The 20,096-nt window shown below is 42.5% G+C and overlaps 2 protein-coding genes across 6 annotated transcripts in view; one reads left to right on the top strand and one right to left on the bottom strand.

Moving 5' to 3' along the window:
• rmdn2 (regulator of microtubule dynamics 2) overlaps window positions 1–20,096 on the bottom strand; it is a 175,083-nt gene that overhangs the window by 126,144 nt on the left and 28,843 nt on the right. For 4 of the 5 annotated variants that reach the window (XM_083988566.1, XM_083988564.1, XM_083988565.1 and 1 more), the window contains exons 6-11: window positions 15,629–15,704; window positions 14,970–15,047; window positions 13,485–13,583; window positions 12,304–12,357; window positions 12,134–12,214; window positions 10,315–12,042 (exon numbers count right to left, since the gene is read on the bottom strand). In XM_083988566.1, coding sequence (XP_083844692.1) covers window positions 11,989–12,042; window positions 12,134–12,214; window positions 12,304–12,357; window positions 13,485–13,583; window positions 14,970–15,047; window positions 15,629–15,704 — 442 coding nt within the window. In that variant the 3' untranslated portion in view covers window positions 10,315–11,988. Of the gene's footprint in view, window positions 1–10,314; window positions 12,043–12,133; window positions 12,215–12,303; window positions 12,358–13,484; window positions 13,584–14,969; window positions 15,048–15,628; window positions 15,705–20,096 lie in introns of those variants that run through there. The other variant, XR_014596001.1, reaches the window with a different exon arrangement.
• cyp1b1 (cytochrome P450, family 1, subfamily B, polypeptide 1) lies at window positions 1,713–4,902 on the top strand. Its single transcript, XM_083988130.1, has 3 exons — window positions 1,713–1,987; window positions 2,128–3,132; window positions 3,955–4,902. The coding sequence occupies exons 1-3, from the start codon at window positions 1,980–1,982 to the stop codon at window positions 4,559–4,561; spliced, it is 1,620 nt and encodes a 539-aa protein (XP_083844256.1). The 5' UTR covers window positions 1,713–1,979; the 3' UTR covers window positions 4,562–4,902.

Below are 20,096 nucleotides of genomic sequence, written 5' to 3' on the forward strand. Positions count from 1 at the left end.
GTGATACATCCACTGTGGCGGCAGATCGTGTTGAAACTAGAAGAAGCAGCTTAGACTGTTGAGGGTCAGAGGGTCATCATCACCCGGTTCATTCAGAACCGCTGTCCGCGGTGCTGAAGCTGGATCCCCGAATCACGACCAGACCGGACCAGACCAGCAGGAGCCGGGCGGAGGACGGAGACCCGAACTTAGACTCAATGAAAGGCGCGTTCAAACTGCTCGATGAGCCAAAACAAGCGGCCGAGGCAACTCAGGCTGCTGGGTTTATCCGCCACAGCAGCAGAGAGGGAAACAGCAATTATCTCCCCAGAAAACAACAAACACAAACACATATCAACCAGTCCTGATCGATAGAGGCGCGTCGCCTGCTGCTGCTGTACCAGGATCAGTGCAGAGCAACACAGAGGTGTGAGGAGTCCTGTCCTGCAGGACGGAGCGCAGTTGGTTAATTAGGGGAGTTAATGAGCTGCTGCAGCGCGAGCGTCGCCTCCTCCTGGTGGCTTCATGGGAAAACACAACCTCACACAACTTCAGACTCAGAGGAAACACAGCACACACAGCTTCAATTAACAGATGTCTGTTGTTCTAAAAAAACAAAACAAAAAAAAAACACACACACACAACAAAACTAAATGAATAAGAGGCTGGGGGTTTATTAAGCCCCATTTATTACACAGTTATAACATAGAAATAAGCCCCCGCAGTCCCACCGTGTTGGATGCATGTGTGTCTGTTTCTCTCACACATTTAACACTGTGCATGATGGAGTGTTTTAAAAGCTGCACTCAGCTAACCCTCTCCACGGTGGGCTCCATCCTCTAATAACGCAGCTACCTCTTGTTTGTTAAAATGGTACAACAAGACGTCAAACCTGCGTCAGAGCTCCTGTTATTAGTGGATGTTGCCTGTATAATTTATGTTAAAAACTTTGAACTGCGGTGACTTGTGAGGAGTATTAACTCCCCTCGGGCAGCGGCACACGTTCTTACAAGTGCTTTGACTCCGAGCCCCGAAGAGGAAGCCATAAAAATAATGAAAATAAACAAGGTTAACAAACGCTCAAGCTGATATACAGAAAATAATATTATTATTATTATTGTTAGCCTATTATTATTATTATTATTATTATTATTATTATTATTATTATTATTATTATTATTATTATTATTATTATTATTATTATTATTATTATTATTATTATCATCAGTAGTGGAAGCCTAGAGTAGACAATTAGGCATAGTTACTATCTAGTCTATTTTGCTTTACCACACATAACAAACAGACAAATAGGCTATATAAATATTTGTCTGTTTGTTGTGTGTTTGTTATTTGTAGTAAAGCACAATAGACTAGATATATAAACAAAAACAAAAAATATTCTGACACACACCACGCATAAACAAAAACAAACGAAAAAGAAAACAGAGACTCTGACACCTTTACTTCTACTTATTGAGTCGGAGTTGAAACGCTTCCTTCACAATAACGTGCGCAGCCTGTAAATTGGGTGAGGGAGGGAGGCAGCGGGGGGTGGGGTGGGGTGGTGTGGGGGAGGAGTTGGTGGTGGTGGGAGTGTGTGGGGTGACACCCTTCACAACGAAACTGCCCCCTGTAGCAGGGCTCGGGCGCTCACAGGCGCTGACGTGATGCTGTGGATAAATAACTTGACGCGGCACCGCGCGGCTTCACAGCATGGAGAGCAGGGAGCACAACACACTCACACTCACACACACTCACTGACGCTGTATGTGGATGCACAACAGGCTGCTCACTGTGGATGGACGATCTGCTGCTCAGAGAGGATTTTTTTTTTAGACTAATAAACTGATATGTCTCAGAGTTCAGATGTAGCGCGCGCACACTTATATATGAGTTTGGATTTGAAGTTTGTTTGTTTTTGTTTTTGGACATAAAATAAGTGGCATTAAATATTCTGGATGAACCGTAAAGACTGGGATTTTTTTTGGTGAACCAAGAACATGACTGGGTATTTAATCACCTCATTATTTATTTCATTTCATTTTATTCTATTCATTTAATTTACAATTTATTTCACAAGCATTTGATACCTTTAATTATACGTGCGCTTAATTGTAACAGCCCTTCACTGTCACCTTCCTCCTGCAGGATCTCCATCATGACTGTGATACTGCGAGGGCTCGACCCTGGGACTCCCAGCGCGCTGCTGGTGACCTGTGTGACTCTGTTGTTCTCCCTCCACCTGTGGCGGTGGCTCCGGCAGCCGTCCTGCTCCGGGCCGCCCGGTCCTTTCTCCTGGCCGGTCATCGGCAACGCTGCGCAACTTGGCAACGCGCCGCACTTGTATTTTGCGCGCATGGTGAAGAAATACGGCAACGTGTTTCAGATCAGACTGGGCAACCGGACCGTGGTGGTGCTGAACGGGGACTCCATCAGACAGGCGCTGATAAAGCAGGGGCCGGACTTTGCCGGCAGACCGGACTTCACCTCTTTCCAATACATCTCCAACGGGAACAGCCTCGCGTTTGGCACCTCCACGGACTGGTGGAAGGTGCATCGCAAAGTGGCGCAGTCCACCGTGCGGATGTTTTCCACCGGGAACCAAAACACCAAAAAGACCTTTGAGCATCACGTCATGAGCGAGATCAAGGAGCTGCTGCGGCTGTTCTTGAGCAAAACCGAGCAGCAGCAGTATTTCCATCCCATGACCTATCTGGTGGTGTCCACGGCCAACATAATGACCGCGGTGTGTTTTGGGAAGAGGTACACTTACGACGACGAGGAGTTCCTGGAGGTGGTGGGCAGGAACGACCAGTTCACCCAGACAGTGGGAGCGGGGAGCATCGTGGACGTGATGCCCTGGCTCCAGTACTTCCCCAACCCCATCAAAACCATATTTGACAACTTCAAGAAGCTCAACGTGGAGTTTTACATGTTCATCCGAGATAAAGTCATGGAGCACAGAAAAACAATCGAGTCCAGCACCATCAGGGACATGACAGATGCTTTAATTCTGGGACTGGAGCAACTCCGAGATAAAACAGGAGAGACAGCGACGAAGGACTACGTGAGCTCCACTGTGGGGGATATATTTGGAGCAAGTCAAGACACTCTGTCAACTGCAGAGCAGTGGATCGTCATCATACTTGTCAAGTAAGCACCTTTTTCCTCATCATGTTCATGTCCTGGCCTTCCAGATCTATAAATAATAGCCCATGTTAATTGAATTGGGAAATAGCACAAGACAATAAATCAAGAATGAGCCCTCATCCTGCTGCCGGGTTGAGGAAGTTCAGAAGCGCCTGTCTTATGTAACAATGTAGTACAAAGAGGTGAGACTACACAGCAGCAGAGAGTGGATCAGGTGCCCAGTCAAAGTTTCACTGTATAAATGGCAGGATCTTTGCCAGATTTGACACCAGCTCATTTTCTAATCCTGTTTGATTGTTTGATCCAATCAGGGGTCCTGCTAAAAACAGACAGCTGCAATTCAACAGCCTGAGCTATATGATTCTGCAGAACAATGTGAAAAGTTGGCTGATGAGGGGGCGAGTAATTAGATTTTTAGATAAACCAAATCTCTACATGTCTGCTCCCTTACTGCTTTAGCTGAGATGAGTGTGTAAATCACCTAAAACTGTGTTTTCCAACCTTGGGGTCGGGACCCCATGTGGGGTCGCCTGGGATTCAAATTGGGTCAAAAAATGTACTGATAAAAATATATTTTTAACTGATTATTATTCTTTAAAAAAAAACACACACAATCTTAATCAACTGTATTCTATTCTTCCACTTTCTCGAATATAAATCAAGTTCAAATAAAATGCAGCATATAAAAATATCTGAGCCGACGCATCTTGATTGACGGCCGCAATCACATGACTGCACATGATCAGGGGGTTGCCAAAAATTTGTGATGTCAAAATAAAAAAGTTGGGAAGCACTGACCTAAAACATGCCCACCTGTCGATGCAGGTTTCCTGAGATGCAGGTGCGTCTCCAGCAGGAGGTGGACAGGGTGGTGGACCGCAGCCGCCTGCCCTCCATCGAGGACCAGCCGCGGCTCCCGTACGTCATGGCCTTCATCTACGAGGTGATGCGCTTCACCAGCTTCGTCCCGCTCACCATCCCCCACTCCACCACCGCCGACACCTCCGTCATGGGCTACGCCATACCAAAGAACACCGTCGTCTTCATCAACCAGTGGTCCATCAACCACGACCCGACCATATGGTCCGAGCCGGAGACCTTTAACCCCGAGCGTTTTCTGAACCAGGACGGAGCGCTGAACAAGGACCTGACCAGCACCGTGCTCATCTTCTCCCTGGGGAAGCGGCGCTGCATCGGCGAGGAGCTGTCCAAGCTGGAGCTGTTCCTCTTCACCTCCGTCATCACCCACCAGTGCAACATCACCTCGAACCCGGCCACCGCCATCACACTGGACTACAACTACGGTCTGACTTTAAAACCTCTACCCTTCTCTATAGCGGTGTCTCTGCGTGAACATTCGACGCTGCTGGACGAAGCCACAGGGCCGCACGTTGGGGAGGAGGTCAAGGGTGAGGCTCACCAGACTGAATGACATAGAAACTATATGACAATAACGAAAAAATGAAGGCTGAAACACAAAAGACTTATGGACTGAAGCTCACGTTTGTGGGCTGAAAACTATTTATAAGCTGAAATCTCAGGCTCGATTCTTACTCTTTACACACCGTTTTAATTGCTGAACATGACAGTGAGTTGAAAGCGACTGATCACTGACTTATTTGTAGGTGTTATGGTGCCAGACAGAAACAGATGTCAGGTCTGTCTCACAGGGGGAGGCATGCAGCGCGTGTGCGTGCAACGTCTCACACACCTTCAGCAGTTCACCTCGGATGAATCTCTTTGAACGTCAGACAGAATCTGACCGACCACTTAGCAATCAGCATCATCTTTTGATTCATGGAGGTGGGGAAGTGTGTGTGTGTGTGTGTGTGTGGGGGGGGGGGGGGACGACGACCAGAAAACAGCCTCAAACTGACCTCAGTACAAGCAACACTGACAGCAGTCAGAGCTGCTGCGAATGTATTGGCACGAATCATCATGTAGTCGTGCTCTGTCAAATATATATTTTAAAAAATAATGTATTTTCAGGAATCTTGTTAATTTGGCTGCAATTTTTTATCACTACTTGATTTTTTCTTTTTTGCAAAATCCCTTTTTTAACAACACGACAAACTCCACCAAACAAAAATAAGTAATATTTGAAGGCCAACAATTAAAACTGGAGTTTTTTATGTGACAAACGCAATGTAGCCTACCATCTACAGTCAGTCAATAAGCTCATGGAGTACTTCAGCCCTTCAGCCTGACGTCTTCTAACACAGAACATTCAGTACTAATGTCTAGTTTGTCTTTGTATAGTGTAAAATGTAGTTACTCAGGATTCAGGCTCTTTAAAGACATGTTATTAATATATAGTGAACCCTACTGTAGATGCTGTTTGAAAGGACAAGGCAAAGGAGTGAAAAGGGTACACCCCACCTGCTGCAAGTACTGTTTGTGTCTATGAACTGCTGTCCAATGCACATTATGGAAAGATGGATTATAAATCAGTGTTATTTTATCTCTTATATTTTGTTTTGCTGTGTCTCTCACAGAGATGTTGTTGTTTAAGTCTGAATGTTGTAGGATGCTGCTTTATGGAAAATCTTTTTTTTCAGCCCATCATGTAATTCCAGTGCTCAAGATGCCAGTAACCATTACTAGTATACTACTTAATTATATTATTATATTACAGAAATATCCATGTATTTGGGACAACTGGGGTAACCTATTTTTTTTGTAGACTCATCTTACTGCTGTCTCAGCATGGGAGGCTGATGCACTGATTGTTAAGTCTTGGATTTGAGCATTTGTTGACTTCTAACTTGATTTTTTTGGAATAACATAAATCAGGTTAATCTTCAAACTAACATGTGACTTAAAGTAACAAACCTAATACATTATACATGTATAAGGAGCCAAAAGAAAGAAAAAAATCCTGGCGGCTGGACAATCCTCATAAAACTTTACCACAGCCGACCTATTTCTAAAAAAGTAGTGCATAGAGATAACATGTTGATTTCCACACAGTGGTGTTGTCAGTCTGATCCAATCCAACATGATGAGGGTCAATAAATAGCTCAAATCCAACAGCACAGTATCTTTACCTCAAACGCTTCTTTTTAATAGAGCTGTACACAACTTAGTTGAGTGAGACATGGCTATAGCATTACAGTACTCTAAGCTCTGGACTACACATTACTGCGGCTGTGATGTTGCTCTTCTGAGTGTTCCTTCAACCAGCTTGCTTGAAAATTGTTATAAATATTGTACCATATAATAAACAGACACTTTAACTTTTCTTTATCTTATGACGTTTCCTTCATAACAAACTGGTTTAAGAGGAAGAATTACTGCCCTGTAGTGGCAGTTCAATCCTGTGATGCATTATAGCTATTGGTATACTGTATATAGCTAAAAGCGAGTAAGATTTTGGGTTTGACCAAAACTCGACAGTCGTGGCTCCAAAGAAAATTCCTCCTGTCTGAGTAAAGGTTGAAACAAGGCCGTTGTCAAGGTCATGTGGCCAAAGGCAGCCTGGAATAAAAGTCCGACAACGTGACTGCTGCTGTGCGTGAGTTACATCTAAGCACCCAACAGCAATGCAGCACAAAATGACACAGCAATCAACCGTTGATAAGCTTGATTGTTTCATTGTAGTGCAGATGGGTGACGCACACTGTTTACAATTCATTCTTGTATTGACTTGTGTGATTCAGTACATATTATCATTGTCTATATGAAATGTTGCATGTAAAAGTATTTGATCCATGTCGCAGTGTCAACCTTCTGAAACCTCAGTCTGTAGATGCCTGAAGATTTGACACCAATGCGACTCCTTCATGCTGATCAGGCTGAGCTGATTAACACAGTATTTTACACAGTCTCATCATGGACCACTTAAAAAAAAAAAAAAAAATCAACAAACTCTTGGCATGTGACCAGGTCAGGTGGGAACAAAAGGGAAGTGTTTGGGAGATCCCTTTCCCTGCACAGTGTTTTATCTCACCCTGCCAGAACATCCTGTTCTCGATCAACGGGAGGCTTGCAGCCAGCCAGCCAGACAACTTTTTGGAGTGCGTGACAAATTCAGATAAAACTACAGTAGATGATTACAGATACGGCCCCCTCCACGCTCCCTTTCTCCCTTTTTTGCCAATACAATATTAAAACCGAAGACTAAATAGTGCCAGTGAAGTCATGGGTGGCAGCGTTCCAAGCATAATCTAATGGGAAGGAAAACAACAAGTTTACTTTTCCACCTCCTTGGTGAGGTCAGACTGACAGACCATCAAACACAAACTAACTAAATCCTGCAGAGAAGCTGATAATGTCTTCGTTAAAACGCCTGTTTCACTGGGATATAATGACTTGTAATATCAACCTTTAGGAGTTACTGCTTTTGTTGCGTTTCTGAAAATGATTGACATGAAACACAAGTGAGGTCAAAACCCAGTGGCTATACGGTTGGACCGTAATGTTGGAAATAGAGGAACACAACTGTAAACAAATGACATCATTCCTGGTGTCAGCTGCGTTCAGCTCCTTATCAGTTTGCTTCTCTCTCACGTACGCAGTGAGTGACAACTTTGTCCTCATTTACTCTCAGGTCCCTTAACTCCATCACTCACTCAGTCACAGACAGGGGTGTTGATAAGACTATAGGGAATTTAATAAAGGCGATGAAGCGTATATTTTATCATAATGAGAGAAGCTGATTTTGATTTAACACAATATTGAACTAACGGCGGCAGACAGTGCTTCAGATGTGGAAGTTGCTGCACTGAACCAAGAAATTCGACATGAAAACCAAATGCTGCAGGTGCCTTCCGCAAGTTTTCTGGACACGTATCATAAGAAGGGCTGTGGTGGAACAACCCAGCTGGGAGAGATCAAATATTGCACGTACAAGTGGTAAGACGCATCCTATGTCATCACAGCTTAGACCTGTCAAGTTCGCATTAACGAGATTAGTGCGAATCACTCGCATCCTGCATTGGCTGAGGATAAAACGTGGACAGAGGCGCACAACAAGACCCTTCTGCTGCTGAGCAGGAGTTGTGTAACTTAGACATAACTGAGCTTACGGCTGTGAATGGAGGGATACGTGGAGATCTGAATGAATGTTAGCAAGATTGTACAGATGTGGTATTCAGAGAGATGGTTGCTGGCTGCTGGGCTGATAGGAGTTTGGGAATAAAAGAACAGCAGCTCTGAAATGTCAGGTCAACACTGTTCACTGAATCCTGAATCCAAGTTCAGATGATCAACACGGAGCTAAGATCAAGACCAGAGCGGAGAGGTGGATGGAGAGGTGGGGTCCTGATACCTGCATTATTACATAATTGTAAGGACACTTATTGTGAAAGACAGACTACAGCATCTACCTGCCTCTTCTGTCTGGAATTTGAACTACGCAAGAAAGAGGACTTATAGCACAAGGTTCTGTTTTGTACGCCACCATGTATAGACATCAAGATTAGATGCAATCACACAGACATTCTATATGATGCCAGGGGATATATGTAAAACATGGAGGGTTTCCTTCACATTTAAGAAAAAACAGCTGCAAGTGATTTGTGTGGTTGTGTCAACTGAGGTTTTTGATTTAAGTGCACAGGAGGCTAATAAAAATCAGTCTTCATGACTGTATAAACAAACACCTGTGCTCATTTGGGAGGCACCTACTTAGAGTGGGAAAAAAAATGCTGTAACATGACTAGACTGGCGAGACATTGGCCTGAATCTGATCCAGTACCTAATTCCCGATTGGCCTGGCACAAAATGTACAGTCTGGGGAAAAGGGAATGGATGTCTTAAAACTTTATACTCATGCAGGAGCCTGCTGTCTGGTGCATTTTTTTGTTGACTTTGGATCCGTATCAATTTAGTTTAAAACAAAAATCACTGTTAAACTTAATTAGAAGTTACATAAAGTTTTTTTTTTTTGGAGAATGTGTTACTCAGCAGCAATAAAACATGTGCACAAACAAGTTTAGGAACTTAAACAAGCAAAACAAATGACAAAATGCCAATTCCTATTAGGATTGCACAGATTTAATTATAGACCATAGTACCATTAATCATCCGGTACACGCAGCCTATGATAGTTTTCAGTATAATCTCTATGTAGTGTATCAGATGTGATATACAGTAATCTTGATGAATATTTCACTTGCTTTGGCATTTGAAAGCAAAAAAAACAAAAAAAAACAGCAAATACATTCATTGTGTTGGTAGAAAATATGTAAAGTGACAAATAAAAACTGTTTTGTAATTTTGCAGATACAATTAAAACACAGTATTAAATAGAGTTAACCAGAGTGTAAATTAATTTAAAAAAAAAATCCCATAGTAAACAAAACTAAAAGTTTCACACAATATATTCAAGTCTAAAATCCACCACCCACAACAAACATCACATAAGAATTAGGAATGGCTTATATTAAATAATCAAACATTACTTTTAGATTTTAGAGGCATTACATTGCCCAGGAATGTTTTTACATGCACCAACACATCATGCTACAGCTACAAGTCGTCCTCCACTGTTTCATCCACTACAGTTTTACTTTAGAGCCATCAGTCCAAATGCAAATGAGAAAAAAAAAATCACACAATTTGCTCTCAGTAAATGAGGGAAAAAAATCACACAATTTGCTCTCAGTTTCTCCTTCAATGGCTCCGTTTACATGCTCATCAGTCAGGTCCCTTTAAAAACACACTCATCCAATCACGTTGTTTGTTCTTCAGTGGACTAATGAGGCCTGAGCATCAGAATTTGTTAATCCAGGTATGAAAAATGAATCACTGTGTGGATGTTTTTAACATTAACTGAAACATGAGTAAAATCTTAACTGAACCTAAACTGGGATAATTGGATGTTGTATATATGAATGGTAACAGGAGCCTTTTTTATAAACATTACACTTATTTAAAATTTGAGTGGTGTGCTTAGGACGGCGCTCTCTGTCTCAATGAAAACGAGTCATGTTGCACAGATTTCAGACAAAATGAAACGTCTGAAAATTATATGGTTTTAGGAAAAAGAAACCTTCCTGACAGGCTTCAACAGGAATTAAAAAGTGGATTTTGCTTGAAAACGTAGAGCTACAGGTCCACTGATCCTTTATGGGATCTTTGCTAAACCCTTCTAAATTTGGTGAACATGCAGAAGAAAATGTTAACCCCAGGAGTCAGTCTCACGTTCTGACCCAGGGTCAGCTGGGATTTAAAAAAAGAAAGAAAGAGGAAAGACACATTAGGTCATTTAAGTAAAACTGTGATCAATTCATGTGTAAAAATCCTCATAGTTTGGACTAGAAAAATTCGGAGAGGGTTGTTGTTCGGTGCGTTCAGAAACAATTCAGACTTTTTCACATGTACTGTTTCATTGCAGCCTTTTGCTAAAATAAAAACACAGTGTTGCCACATCGGCCAACTGACACAACAGATGGAGGTACAGTGAATCATTTTAGCCTCATCCATCTACTACGCAACACAGCTCGACACACTCCTGTGAGACCTTATACCCTCAGGTGTGTGTCCAGTCACCAGAATGTACCACAGGTGGACTCCAGTTTAGGGATAGTTCAACATTTTGGCAAATTGGCCCATTACCATAATCCCTATAGCCTTAGGAGTAGGTTTGTTACCTTTAATTGTCGGTGCAAGTTTGTTCTTAGAACTGTGGAGAAGAGCTGCAAGCTGCTCAGAGCTACGCTACGGAGGCTAATGGGATTTCTTGGTTTTCCTCATCAAACTCAAATACACAATCCAACAACTCCAAAACACTCTCGTGGACAAGTTGTGACCTGCACATTCATCGCACTATGAGATAATAATGGAGAGTTGTTTTCGAGATAAATTTATGCAAAACCGCTGATGTGTGTTCCCGTCGGGGGCAGTTTTTCGGCAAGCAGTCCCATTGGCAATGGGCTAATTTGCCAAAATGTTGAACTATCCCTTCAAGGTGTAGAAACATCTCTACAATGATCCAGCAGAAACAGAAGGTACCTGAGTTAAATAAAGAGTCTGTATACTTGAATCAAAATGTGATGTTTCAGTTTTTCCATTATAACAAATTAGCAAAAGTCACTAAAATGTTGTTTGTCCTTATGGGGGGTTGAAATCTGAAAATGAGTTTTATGCAACATATTAAAATGTCTGGAAGAGGTCTGAATATCATGTTAATATGATGACATGATTATAACATGATTCTCCGTCGAGCACAGACGCTGGTGTGAATGTCGGCAGAGTTCGTCCAGTGGTCACGGCATTCCAAGATCTTTGTTTGGGTGCACCATTGTCTGATGTGCTTTTGTTATTGCCACTTGGATTTTGTGGTGGGAGACACAACAAAAAACAGGACGGAAGAGGAAGGAACAGCCAGTCCCATGGGACGCCGTCGCAAAGAAAGTGACAGGTCTTTGTTGTCAAGGAAACTCAGAGCAATCAGATTTCAGAGAGAAAGTTTGCTACACACTGCGGTACAGAAAGGTAAACAGAAATACCAACAATCACAGCGATGACTGATTCATAATTAATCCAATTTCTGCAAAACTAAAATCAATCTCAAAAGACTTGTTGGTGATAGACTTGATTATTTGAGGGAGGGAAAAGAAATTGTTGCTGATTTAATACAACCAGGCATGTGAGGTTTGTTTTTATCATTATTAAAATTCCATTATTAAAATTTACTAGCAACACAACATGAGAATAAAAGTCTGATTTAAAGGTTCACAGGATGTTCTGACTATAGGAGCCTGTTGCTCCCATTGGTGATAAAATGCCACGTAACACCTCCCTCCACTCACAGAGTGAATTAATATGATGGCCTCTCACACACACACACACACGCGCACACACACACGGAAAAAGAACTTCAAACAGAATGTGTACTACTACGCCTTGTCGTCGTCACACTCCGAGCGCTGGGCAGAGTAAATCCAGCTCCTTTTGTGCCTCTTCATCCTGAGGAAAAACATTTATTTAAAATACAATGTAACTGCTCACACATCCAGTCAATGAGCCAAACAGAAGGAGGAGCAGTGATGAAGTGTACCTCTTTGGAGACGGCGCTCATTGAACAAGCAGCTTCATACATCTTCCGAGCCTTTTCCCTCTGTCCCAGGTCTTTGTAGCACTGTCAACCAGAACAACAACTGTCTGTCACTGTCATTGTTTAGTCCCTTGCAGGTTAGACAACTGTGATGTAAAGTTTCTGGTACTGACCTTGGCTAGAAAAACATAGTTGAGTTTAGAATATCCTGGTTGGATCTCCTCAACCTGAAGAAGAAGAAGAAAAAAAAAAAAAAATGTCGGTGGTTAAATTTATTGACTCTTCCTCCTCTGCGTGGGCCCCGATTGACAAGTACAGATAACCACAGGTCACAGGCTGAGGATCTGCTGCAAACTCACAGGATGTATTTGTTTGGAGCATGTTGTAACAGGACTCAAAACAGGCCTCAAATCAAGTTAATGAGAGACACACAAGACACGAGGAGGAGAAGCACAGAGAAACACTGTTATCTCCTATATAAACATTTGAAATGTGGGAACACAGATTAAACCTTTAAGTGTAACAGGTTAAACAATCAGAGCAGCTCGCAGGAAACCACAAACTGTGTGAAAATAAACACATCAAATCCCCTATCAGTTCCTTGTTTGGTGTGATTCTTCTCTAGTTTTTCTAGATTAAGTGCTTGAAAGATCATCGATTGACACTGAAATCCTTCAGTCCCAGTAGACGGTGACACAGGAGAGGAATTTTACTCCTGTCTCAGTCCCATGACCGGGTCAATCATTCCTGTGACCTGTCCATCCCGTCACATTTGGGTGGTGGTCGATGATGCGGCATGTGACCAGTGTCCATGCAGAGACTCATGTCGTTTGGGGTGGAGACTGTAAACGTGGGTTATCCTCTGTAACTCCAGTTTACAGATCTCCCCTCAACGCCTCATAATGCAGATTATCGGCAGCTGCAGAACTGGTGGCTTCACACAGAGAAGCCCACAGCGCAGACAGGTGTGTGGGCAACACTGTGGGAGCTGCACCACCTGTTGCAGTCCACACACACACACACACACACACACACACACACACTGCACCTGTCAGGTGGCAGCCAATCAGCGACCGGAGCAGAGACGAGAGAATAAAAAAGACCTGAGAAAAACATGGCAAGCATAGAGTTCAAATACTTAGTATGTGCATATATATATATATATATACATATATAATATGTAACATATACATATACATACAGATTTGACCAACGCTTACACAATGTTTTCTGGTTTGTACGAATCATTGTGTCTCACCCCTTTTTACTTTTGTGCAATTTTAATGTATATGTGTATGTATTTTGTGTGTGTGTGTGTGTGTGTGTGTGGATGACAAAGAAAAAAGGAAAATACCTTCAGAAAATTCTTCAGTGCATCTTCAATTGTAGCACTTGGAGGTTCTCCAAATAACGTGGCAGCCACTTTCCTCTCAAGCCATGATAACTGAGCCACCTGAAAACAACCAGACATCTGAAGTTGAAAGACAACTCTGCAAACGAGATTGACAGTGGATGAACAGCAGGTTGATTGAAAAGAAGGAAACTTGTAGGCCTGTTGCACATGTAGCGCGTGTGCTTTGTTTCTCAGCTGCGGCCACACCCGACAGCGACGTAACCAATGATCCTGGAGTGAGCCGACATGTCAGACCACTGGAGGTCAGCAAAAACAAGACTTCAGGTGGTGTCAGCTTACTCCTCAAGATGTTAATGGGCAGCTGTGAATAACAAAGACCATCAACTTCTGATTCCTAAAAAACATCCACATCGCATTGGATTTCCAAAGGCAAAACAACAATCTCTCAGGTCCTGTTGAAGCATGCTGCCGCCAAATCTAGAGCTAGAATGGAGGTTTTATACTTAAGCTAATTATGTCTCTGAGCAACTGACCGTAAAATAAAGTGCTTCAGCAGCTAACGGAAACAAAGTTGATGGATTGGTAACGTATCGTTTTTTCTAAGCCATAAAAACAACATTTCCAGACTGCGGCTTCTCCCACTTCTCATTACCACCAGTTTTCTGTGCATTGATACTTCTCCTCTGACACCTTTTCTTTTTCGCAGAAGATGATAATGGCCAGAAGAAGACCTGGGTCAAACATGTAATGTTCCCCACTCACACCATTCACCAGAGCCACGTCTAATTGCAGGTGTAGTGTTGCTCTGGCGTCATCACGTGATCTTTCAAACAGAACCGCTGGCTGAATGCGAACAGTGGATCATTGTTGAACATCAATGCGCTACAGAGAGACCATAAAACTCAACCCTTGAAAATATCAGGTGTTACTGCTCAAATGAGATTTGCATAGTAGCACACGCTCTCTCTCTCTCTCTGGTACCAACAGCACAGGTGAGGTGAGCTTCATACCTTTCAGGAACATAGCTTGTCATGTTGTGTGATAAATGGCTCAATATCGGTAAACCTGTATATCCAAATAGCACCAAATTACCGACGTGCAATAACAATGGCAGGGATTAAAAGACTGTGTAGGAAAAAGTAACATCCAATTAAAAATGTAATGGCCTCAAACATAAATGTAAACACAAAAAAGAAAAGATTAGGGATAAAAAAGACTAGGGATTAAAAGACTAGCAGACAAGATGACGGTAAAAGAGTCGTGAGTTGCATAAAAGAACAACTGCCACTTCGCCTGAGAGAGCATGAACAGGAGCAGGAAGAAAAATATTGCCACAGTTCAATATTATAATGGAAATCGGGGAATTTCAAACAGTGGGAATGAATGGGGGGAAATCGTGGGTGGGTTAGCAAACATGTCAGCCGGTCTGCCAGCGCGAGGAGAGAGAGAGACAAACGTGTTGTGTGTTTGGACTGGGTCACGTACAGCGTAGCACCAGCGGCCCAGCAGGTAGTAGGACAGCGGGTCCTGTGGCTTCAGCTCGATGGCTTTATCCAGGTGATCCTGAAGGAGACAGACAGACAGACAGAGAAGACAGACAGGGAAGATGATTTTCAATGTTGATTCATGACACGGCTGCTGTTTCACTGCCTTCTGTTCTGACCTGATCTGTCCTGCTTCACCAACCCACAAGTATTTCACAAACACCTCACACACGCGATCTCGCAGAGACCACACACTCCAGGTTGTCACGCATCCACCCACCCTCCTTCCCTCCCTCCCTCCCTCCCTCATTCTTTTCCATTCTCCCTCTCTCTGCGATTCAGTTTTTTTTCTGCGTCTTCCCTCTCCAGCGGTCTATCTCTCTCTTTCACCTGTCAAGAGTTTTGCAGGTACACACAGTGTTTGGTGGAAGCTGCTGACAGAAGATAAAATGCTACGTGCTGTTGTTCCACACACTGTCTTATGCAACTGAAAAGACTATAGGAGTGGCTTGAGTGATTGGAGGACCTATACCCTCCAGTCAGAGTGCAGGGTAGAGGCCTTCTCTACATGAATGAAGAACGGACAAATACAATAGTGCAAGCGTTTCATTAAATACGTTTCAGAATGTGCACTAGAAAACTGCAACAACAAGTACTTACCTTGAAGATGTATCCATTCTTTATCTTGTTCTGTACCGTGTCGTATTCTGCCATGATCCCACACATGATGGCGTACCTGTGCAGAGACCACATGTTGATGTCTGCAGGTTAGAATGTCTGACTCATCATCTGCAGCTTTTACAAATCCTCACAAAGTCTGAGAGGAAAAACTGGGAATAAATGTAAATAATGAAAGTATGTTATGTTAAAAACTGCCTTTGTTGTTTTAAAATATGTATGTTGCATTTTAAAGCTGGTTTTCAGTTTTTAAACCACACAGGGATGAACACACACCTTTCACTTTGAAACAGCCGACACTATTGACTTTCCTGACATCAGAGCTGGTTGTTATGTTTTTCAGTTCTACTTTCCATATAAATTCCATAAAATAAATTCAGCTAAAAGTGAATTTAATTTTTAATATGCAATTTCTCATTATACAGACCTGTGCGGTGTACTGTACAAAAATCTAACATTTTTGAAACCAACAGCACTCCAGTAAACACACCGTCTTGAGACAGCCGCTCTACAGGTGTGCGGACGTTTGTCTTTGTGTCCTTTGTACAATGTTTTCCATCTCTTTTTGTGTTTTACAAAGACCAAACTATGAATGGCTTTGAAGAAAGGCTGTCTGACTGAGTGTGCTATGATCTTTATATCTAAATCATCACTGTGTTATTCCTTTTTCTAGGGCAGACAGTTTTTTGTCCCATTTTCAAGTGCGGTGGCTGCTTGGACAGGCAGTAAGCACTTGTACCTTAGGAAGTGGACCATCATGTGTTGGCGATCAGACGCCCATCACCAGGGAAACTCATCACTATTCTTTAACCAAGCAACTTGAAACTCTGACCTTGTTTGACAAGATCCCTTCTGACCTTCTTTTGCCACATCATTAAAGCACAGACAGAATCAATGTCAGTGGAAAAGTTAGAAGAGAAATCATTATTCTTATTGCACCATTTGTTCACCAATGATGATTATTTTTCTCAGCTGTTAGCACAATATTAAAAACCCATTTAAGTCAAGTCGAGACGACATAAGCTAAATATGAACTTTAAGATTTACATTAACAGCAACAGGCCAAGTACAGAAGTCCTTTAGTTAGATTTTGCACCGCCTTTTAGTCACACCGCCTTTTCTCTGGGTCACTAACGATGAAGTCGCTGAAAAACCACAACACTCAATGTTCCTTAACAAGGATCCTCATTAGACAACATCAGCAGAGATAAGCTGCTCCGCCTTACTCCCTCTCCCTCTAATTAATACGCCAGCGGACAGGTGGAGGGGAAACAAGGAGCGATCTCGGCTTCGGGATCTGGAAGTCAGCATGACGCTGAGGGTTTGGAGAGGAGAGGAGAGGGCTGATCAAAGACTTTTCACCGCGAGGCTGCTTTAATCCTGCTGGTACTCTGTCAAACACTGCCGAGTGACATAAACACCTTTTTATTCAAAGGATCAGTGTGTGCAGAGGTCATCTGACAGTGCAGTCAGACATGGTGGTGCTGATGCTAGATGGAATCTGCGACTGTAAGTGTGCGCTCTAAGATGTCTGGTATGTGTGAATGGATTTTTTTTTTTTTTTTCCCCAATGGTGCAACATTTGGCAGTGGGCTTCTGGTCTCTGTTGTCACTCTCAACCATGTCTGACTCTGGATAGTGATCAGGCAGAACATACCGACACAAATTACAGTACCGAGGAAAAAGAGGAAGAAAAAACAGAGTGAGATGTGATCAACTGTGAAAGAGTACAAATTATGCTACATGAATACATAGTGATTAAAAATGAAGATTAGATTTGATAAATTGATGTTTCATTCTGACACGTATAAAACTGTGATTAGAACACAACGTACGAACACAAAACAAAATCACACACTCACCCACACGATTCAGTGGATTGCAATTGGGTGAGACATCATACAAACATCAATCTTTGTGCTAACCACCGTCACAGTGGAAGGTGTGGAAAATGAACAGTGATAAAACAAGTGCTAACCACATCAGTGCGGAGCGCCCCAAATGGTCTACGCAAAGCAAACAGCAGCAGATGAATTGTATGTTCCTCCAACTAAAAAGATCAGTGTTTATTTTCTCAAGGTAGCGCAGGGCGCGGCGGTTCTGCCGCTGGTTGGCGCTCGATGAGTGGAGAGCTCCACAACATCACAGGAGCAGAGATGCTATCTTTCTGTAGTTGTGCTGCTTGGCTTCCAATCAAAACAGACGTCTGGATGTAAAGGCTTTGAGCAAATCCATCACCGGTAACTAAATAACTTCTGTGAGGAGATGGAGCCACGACACAGCTGCTTCACACTTGGCCACAGCATTTTACTCTAATTTTGACTTTTACGCCATTGGGTGGATTACCATGACATTTTGTACAGACAGTCAAAGGAAAGAAACTTATCACTGAGGTCGTCATTGGCTTGTCTGGGAAAGCAAACAACAATACATGACCATGGAATCTGATAATAGAGGCATTCGAGTCCCCCTCAGGAAAAAATGTAAAAACCTCCACTTTCCATAGCTACTGCACGATCGTCATTAAATCTTCACCCTGTACAGTACTTTGATCTATGGGTACTGCTCATTGTATTCCGCCTCATCTATACCCAGTGATGGGAAAAATGGTGTTATAAAATAACGAGTACCGGTAATCAAAAAAGTTACTGTTTCCCTGTTATAACGCCATTACCGTTACTGACAATAAAATGCGCTGTTACTTGACTTAAGAAGTCCTGTTTCAAAATAACACACTCGTTAAAGTATAGCCTACATTATAAACATTTTATTTTCAGTCCATCAACTAGTCGGAAAAAGCTGATCACCTGGAACTAACCAAGTGTCGCAGAGCCTACCTGTGCAGAGGAGTACTTCCTGGTTATTAGTTAGTTTTATAATGTAGTAATACAGTAACTAACCTAGTTGCTTTTTCGGGAAAGTAACAAGTAACTATAACTAATTAATTTTTAAAAGTAACGTGCCCAACACTGTCTCTACCATACCATTGTCTATCCACCTTTTTCCGAACGTCAGAAACGTAAGGCGGTTTTGCTCTTCTGGTGGAATTTTCTGTTCACGTTTCCATCATGGTTTCGGTAGTCGCGGTAAATGAATGCATGGATTTTTTGGGGGGATCATCACACCAGCTTTTAACAATGGATATCACACAAATTGACATCCGTGTTAAAAGCTAGCATTAATAGATCCATGCGTTTAACGCAACTATGACAATGACTGAAAACCATGGAAACGTAATCGTACAATTCCACCGGAAATGCAAAACCGGCTTCCGGTTTTGACCATAGATGATGTTCGGAAACTTGTGGATATCAGCAAAAGTTAGCATGCTAACATGCTAAACAAAGAGGGAAAAGATGGTAAACATTACCTGCCGAACATCAGTATGATGCTTGAGCAGCTTGTTGATACTTGTTAGGTAATTTAATACCTGATACAATGACTTGATTGATGGATTAATCAAGGAAATTCATCTGCAAATATGTACCAATATAAACCATCATCAGTTGCAGCTTTACGCAACATCATCTTTTAATTATACATATCTGAACATGATGAATTATAGCAGTATAAATGATAACACACATTTCTAACCATTATTATACAACATACTCTTTCCTTTCTTGAAATCACCCATAATGCTTGTTAATCAAAGACATCCATCATGACTTCAGCTTGCTACAATCTTGGGTAATTACTACTAAATACTAACCAGTTAGTCATTCCTCCAGCAGCATGCAGAGAAACGCTGATGTGATTAAACTGAATAAACCTGAGTGAGATGAGGAAAACAACCAGAGCAGCATACCACGGAGGAATAGTAATCATAACTGAGACTGAACATTATCCAGGTGAGGGCTGTGGGACACATTGCTCAACATTCTGGCTACCCCAACACACATTTTCACTTCCCTCGCACTGGCCAGCTGTAACATTATTCAGCATGTGGCAATTCTGGCAGTGCCTCCTGAGAAGTATGTAAACCCACGAGCGCCAGAGACAGAACTACTCATGATAACGTTGGATCACATCATCCTGGGTTTCTGTAGTCTATTTCTAATTGCCAAAGTGGTTCAAGATGAAGCCTTTGTGTACCATGCGGGAGATGGCGAGTGTTATTTTGAGCGTTATGCAACGCTTCTATTGTCACAGGCCTTCGGAGGTAGGGGTGGGGAGAGGTAAGGAGAGGGCGCGAATGAGGTGACGGGATGTGAAGGTGTTAGTCTAGTAGGAAGGAGGGGTCCCAATGTCCCCGAGACAAACATTTTTGAAACATGGTTTTTTAGGACCCTTAAGGTGTCTACTTAAGATTTTTGCTTGTTGCCCGGGACAACTAATGTCCCATGGGTGTTTTTTGGCGGCCATTTTGAATTTATGTCCGCACGAATGGCGAAAACGCCAATTTTCATAACTCCTAAACCAGACATCATACAAAGACAAATGAACACAC

This window comes from Trachurus trachurus (assembly GCF_905171665.1).
Source record: "Trachurus trachurus genome assembly, chromosome: 15".
NCBI classification, from domain to species: domain Eukaryota; kingdom Metazoa; phylum Chordata; class Actinopteri; order Carangiformes; family Carangidae; genus Trachurus; species Trachurus trachurus.